The following is a 5693-nucleotide window of genomic DNA, read 5'->3' as shown; positions in this document are numbered from 1 at the left end:
GCACAGATTTATTTTCCCACCGTCCTGGAGGCCAGGTGACTGCCATGGGCTAAAATCAAGGTGGGGCCCAGCAGAGGTAGCTCAGTGGTTGAGCATCGACCTATATGAACGAGGAGGTCACAGTTCAATTCCCGGTCAGGGCACAGGCCCGGGTTGTGGGCTGGATCATTGGGGTGTGGGAGGTGTGGGGTGTGGGAGGCAGCCAATCCATGATTCTCTCTCATCACTGATGCTTCTACCTCTGTCCCTCTCCCTTCCTCTACCTGAAACCAATAAAAATATATTTTAAAAATAAAATAAAATCGAGGTGGGGCAGGCCTAGTTCCTTCTGAGGCTCCAGGCAAAATGCTTTTCTGGGCTGCTCTGTGCAGGGGCTGGGCCCGCGGGTGTGACGTGGGCTGGCTGGGATGTCACCCACCCCAGGCGCCAGCACCGAGTGCACCGACACAGCTGCTCAGAGGGCAGGTGACTGACCGCCCAGGTGCTTGGCTGGTCAGTGTGGGTGGGCGTGAGCCCCCAGCTGCCCGGCCTGGGCCCCAGATCTCTGGTGCTCCATCCATCGCTCTGGTCCTTTCTCTCCTCCAGCTCTGCTCCCCGAAATCAGCCAGCTCCCTAGCTGGTCCCAGTCGGGGGCTGCCCGCTCCTGGCTCTGATGAGCTTCCTGCATCCACTTTTGCCTTCCTCTGTGCACCCAACCCCCACCTCTGCCCCCCTTCCTCCATCTGCTGGCCCTGCCATTTCGGGCCAAGCCACAGAAGGAGCAGCTTTCCTTCCAGGCGTCCCACACCCCCAGGCAGCCCCTCCTCTCGCAAAGGGGGGGCCTGCAGGTCTGAATGGATCCAGTGTCCTGGGCCAGGTGGGCGTGCCCGTGGCCCCACAGGAAACGGAGGCGTGGAGGCCCACCCCCGCACGGCTGCTTAAAGGGGCACCGGCCTGGGGCTGCGGGAGGCCCTGTGCACCATGACGCCCTGGTTGCTCCCGCTGCTGCTGCTGCTCCTGGCCGGGCCCCCCGCTGTGCGGCCTGCGCCCCCGACGTGCTACTCCCGGATGCTGGGCCTGAGCCGGGAGATCAGCCGGGACTTCCAGAGGCTGCAGGCCACGGAGCCCTCGGTGAGTCCACCTGCCGGTGTGGGCTGGGGGCGTCCGTGCAGACCCAGGTCCCAGAGTTTGCCTTGGGATGAGAAAAGTGCCGTCTTTCTTTTCTGGTCGTTGTTCACCTTGAGGATATGTGTTTCCTTCCCGTCCTTTTCCATGTGACACCAACCGCGGTGTGTGCTTTAAGCACAAAGAAACGTAAGCAGAGAGTCACAATTTCCGCTTGTGACTCACTAGCCGATGTCAGGGGTCCGCCGGGAACTGTGAAAAAGGGAGAAAAACCTCCCAGGAGGCCTAGAACGGGGCATGAAACGGGGAGCAGGGAACGTGGCCGGTTCATTCCCTTCCCCGGCCGGTGTATTGGGGGCGACTCCCAGAGCGACCCCCCTCCCCTTCCCCCTGCAGGACCCAGGGGGGTCCCTCAGCCCCTCTCGGTGTCCTGTCGGTGAGAGGGGACGGCGGGCACCCACCCCGCCAGGCAGCTGTGAGGGCTCGAGGAGTGATCCGATGCAGCAGGCAGAGCAGGGCCTGCACGGGGCCCCAGGAGCAGCGGGGCCCCAGGAGCGGCGGCCGCTGCTACCACCCTCTCCTCAGAGGAGGCTCCGGCTCAGGCCAGGCCGAGGGGCTGCCAAGGCCGGAGGCCGGGCTCCTGGCGGCAGTGCAGGCCGAGTGGAGGGGGAAGGCCGTGGAAAGCGTTGGTAACTTTTAGCGTCCCCTTGCAAACACTTCAAACGAAGCGTGACATTTCTCAGACATGGGGTTTAGGCACCCTAACACCTCCTTTGTATGTTCTTCTTAAAAGTTAAGTCGTGTTTACTTTTTCCTAATTGTGAAAGTCATACACCCTGTAGAACGGTGGGAAGATGAAGGAAAGACAAAGAACAGGGTAAATATGACCGGCAATTCTTCCCCCTGGAGGTAGCTGCCCCCATTACATCCTGGCGGATATTTCAGCTTTCTGCCTGCGCAGAGGTGTGCAAGTGCTTGTGTGAGCGTGTGTGTGCATGCCCATAAGTGTGCGAGTGTGTGAGTGCATGCATGTGTGTGTGTGTGCATGTGTGCGCACATGTGTGTATGAGTGCGTCTGTGTGCATGCATGCACGTGTATGTGTGTGAGCATATTGGATCAAACAGCCCAGCAGTTTTGCAACTTACTTTTAAGCGTCCCCATCACACATGCTAACATGCTTTTGTAACAATGTACTGCTGTGTACTTGCTCCACAATCTATCCACAGGTTCCTTGGTATCACATACGTTGAACAATGCCCCCCCCCTTTTTTTTTAAATATATTTTTATTGATATTTTACAGAGAGGAAGGGAGAGAGATAGAGACCTAGAAACGTCGATGAGAGAGAAACATTGACCAGCTGCCTCCTGCACACCCCCTACCGGGGATATGCCCGCAACCAAGGTTCATGCCCTTGACCGGAATCGAACCTGGGACCCTTCAGTCCGCAAACCGACACTCTACCACTGAGCCAAACCGGTTTGGGCGAACAAACCTCTTTTAAGGAACCTGATTTTAAAACGTAAAAAACATACAGGCTCAGAACTGCAGCGATGGATGGGAGTGGAGAGGTTGCGCGTTTTAACGCTCTACTTGCACAACAGGGAAACTGAGTCGCCTAGAAAAAGGAGACCTGCCCACGGTCACACGGGCAATCTCCAAGGGGTTCTGGTCCTGTAACCCCGCACTGGCAGCGCAGGACCGGAGTCTGGTCTAACGTCAAACACAGGGATACCGAGTGTGCACGCATAGGCATGTCCCAAGCGTGTATCATACGCTAGCGCAGTGTTTTTCAACCTTTTTGGGGCAAAGGCACACTTGTTTCATGAAAAAAATCACGAGGCACACCACCATTAGAAAATGTTAAAAAATTTAACTCTGTGCCTATATTGACTATATATAAAGTAATTCTCTTGAATAGGAATCGAATAAACACAAAGAAAGTATTTTATAATTACTTTATTATGAAATATTAAGTAAACAAAATAGTGAAAAATTATAAAATTCTTGTCTTGTCTGCACCTACGGCACACCAGGCAACATCTCGCGGCACACTAGTGTGCCGCGGAACAGCAGTTGAAAAACGCTGCGCTAGCGTATTGCGACATCCAGATTACAGTTATAGCACTTCAAACATATGCATGCATGTGTGTGTACCTGTGGGTGTGGCCGCACACACACACACACACACACACACACACACACACACAGTTCCCTAACGCCTAGCTCATGCCATGGGGTCTGCCTGCTGAGACCGGGTCTGGAGGAATGTGGTCACAGGACAGGACAATGCTGTGTCCCGGCATCACGGCCGCAGGGACCTGGCTGGGCTGGCTGGGGCAGGCGGGCAGGGGGCTGCGGTGGCCGGGCTGAGGGTGGGTCCTGTGGGCATCACAGCGACACGTCCCCTTTCTGCAGGAGCCGTGTGTGACCTACCTGCCCCGCCTGTACCTGGACATCCATGTAAGAGGGCGCCCCTCGGGGTGGAGGTGGGGGCGAGGGGGCGGTAGATCTGAGAGGAAGGTCCCTCTGGCGCCTGGCTTCTCCCACGAGGTGCCCTGTCGCCCCTCCCAGAACTACTGTGTGCTGGCCAAGCTGCGGGACTTCGTGGGCTCGCCCCACTGCTGGCACGTGGCCCCGGTGGACGCCCTGAAGGACAAAGTGCGGAAGCTCTACACCATCATGAACTCCTTCTGCCGAAGGGTGAGTGGTGTACGAAGCTCTTGGTCTGGTGTGGTCAGCGGAGGCGACGAGAAGGGGAGGCCGGGCCCTGGCCGGTGTGACTCAGTGGATAGAGCATCGGCCTGTGGACTGAAGGGTCCTAGGTTCGATTCTGGTCAAGGAAACATGCCCGGGTTGCAGGCTCGATCCACAGTGGGGGATGTGCAGGAGGCAGCCGATCGATGATTCTCTCGCATCATGGATGCTTCTATCTCTCTCTCTCCCTCCCTTCCTCTCTGAGATCAATTAAAAGATATATAAAATTTTAAAAAGAAAGACAGCATGGCCTTCGTGTGCTCCGAGGGGCATGGGCTGTGGTCCAGACAGACGTGAGCTCCTGTCTTCACCCCCTGCTTCCCGGATGGCGCACCCTTCACCTCTCTGAGCCAGCTTCCTAGCAGTGCCCTGGGACAGGATGGCGACTGTCCGAGGCCCACCGGAGGCGGCCACGGACTGGAGGAGGCCACGGACAGCACTCTGACCAGGTGCTGGTGCTGCCAGCTCCCTGGGCCTAAGACCCCCGGAGGCGCCCAAACATGGCATCCCAGCAGCAGGCCGGCCAGAGAGAGGCCCCGGGAAGCTAATAATTAGCGGCTAAGTTACAGTTTATGCGTTTCCTGCCTGCGCCCATTTCCCCCTCACTCTCCTGTCCCCTTGGTCTGGGGGGCGGGGGGCGGCAGGGGGCAGACATAAACAACACAGGGAGGTAGGCGGTGTCACTGCCTCCATGGGCCTGGGGTGAGCTCGGCTGGTCCGAGGCCCCTCCACCACCCACTCCCTCCCCATCGGTCCATCTGGTCAACCCGGCACGCGTGGATTCCAAAGTCATCAAGACATTTGAGGTTCGTGAACACGGACTGGCTCTCCTGGGGAGGGGAAGACGGGATGTTTACACCCAAAGGGAACAACTGAGCTGCCTACATATATATTGATTTCCGAAAGGAAGGGAGAGGGAGAGAGATACATCCATGATGAGAGAATCATTGCTTGGACGCCTCCTGCACGCCCCTCACTGGGGATCAAGCCTGAAACCTGGGCCTGTGCCAGAATCAAACTGCGGCCTCCTGGTTCAACCACTGAGCCACGCCGGCCGGCAGCTGGGCAGTCTCAGAGGGCACCCAGGAGTCTGTACTTGTGCCCAGGCCTGGCAGCCACCCCCGATGACAGTCCTGCCTGCCTCTCTTCCAGGACCTGGTGTTCCTGTCGGATGACTGCAGTGCCTTGGAGTACCCCGTCCCAGCGACCACAGCCCCGCCCGCCCCGCAGGGCTGAGCGCCCCCGCCAGGGAGAGGGCCGAGGCTGCAGTGCGTCATGTTCCCTCGGGCCCCCCTCGCTGTCCCTCTCACACTGTCCCGCGCCTCTCACGGCTGGGAAGCAGGGCTGGCGCCCCGGCCCTGGCACTCCCTCGAACCCCGTTAGCTGCCTGCTCCCCCGCGCCCACAGCCCGCATGGCTGGTAGGCGGGCAGCACCCAGCACAGGTGCACCTGCCCGCTCGGAGGAAAGGTGGGTGCCGCCAGCTTCTCCCTGTGAACAGCCAGCGTGAGAGCCAGCGCCATCACGCCCTCCTGGTTCTCCTGGGGAGGGGGGATGGCACCACGTGTCTTTCTCGAGGGGAACCTGCTTGCATTCACTCACTCCTGTTCCGCACCCGCTCCCACCACGCGCTGTCGCAGAGCTGCTTGCACCGCGGGGGCGGCTGGCTGCCTGTGTGCGGGTAGCAGGCCCGCAGGGACAGGGTGCCAACGGGAGCCACTCCGCACAGAGAGGCGAGGACCCCAATAAAGATGGTCTCTCCACGAGAAGTGCGTCCTGGCCTCAGGCCTGTCTCCCGGTCTCTGCGCCGCTGCTCTCCTCCGGGGACCCCCCG

The 5693-nt window shown here is 59.1% G+C and overlaps 1 protein-coding gene across 1 annotated transcript; it reads left to right on the top strand.

Moving 5' to 3' along the window:
* Positions 1 to 854: 854 nt before the first annotated feature.
* Positions 855 to 5149, top strand: CYTL1 (cytokine like 1). Its single transcript, XM_036426627.2, has 4 exons — positions 855 to 1110; positions 3523 to 3567; positions 3679 to 3807; positions 5014 to 5149. The coding sequence occupies exons 1-4, from the start codon at positions 961 to 963 to the stop codon at positions 5095 to 5097; spliced, it is 408 nt and encodes a 135-aa protein (XP_036282520.1). The 5' UTR covers positions 855 to 960; the 3' UTR covers positions 5098 to 5149.
* The last annotated feature ends 544 nt before the right edge of the window (positions 5150 to 5693 follow it).

Source organism: Pipistrellus kuhlii, unplaced genomic scaffold (genome assembly GCF_014108245.1).
Source record: "Pipistrellus kuhlii isolate mPipKuh1 unplaced genomic scaffold, mPipKuh1.p scaffold_m20_p_1, whole genome shotgun sequence".
NCBI classification, from domain to species: Eukaryota; Metazoa; Chordata; class Mammalia; order Chiroptera; family Vespertilionidae; genus Pipistrellus; species Pipistrellus kuhlii.
This window is presented reverse-complemented; position numbering and strand designations above follow the sequence as displayed.

Bases quoted from the DNA above. Each gene is read 5' to 3' on its own strand.
- CYTL1 (XM_036426627.2), top strand. From the start codon at position 961: ATGACGCCCTGGTTGCTCCCGCTGCTGCTGCTGCTCCTGGCCGGGCCC. The intron at 1,111-3,522 runs GTGAGTCCACCT...CCCTTTCTGCAG, and splicing joins TGCAGGCCACGGAGCCCTCG to GAGCCGTGTGTGACCTACCT. The intron at 3,568-3,678 runs GTAAGAGGGCGC...CGCCCCTCCCAG, and splicing joins GCCTGTACCTGGACATCCAT to AACTACTGTGTGCTGGCCAA.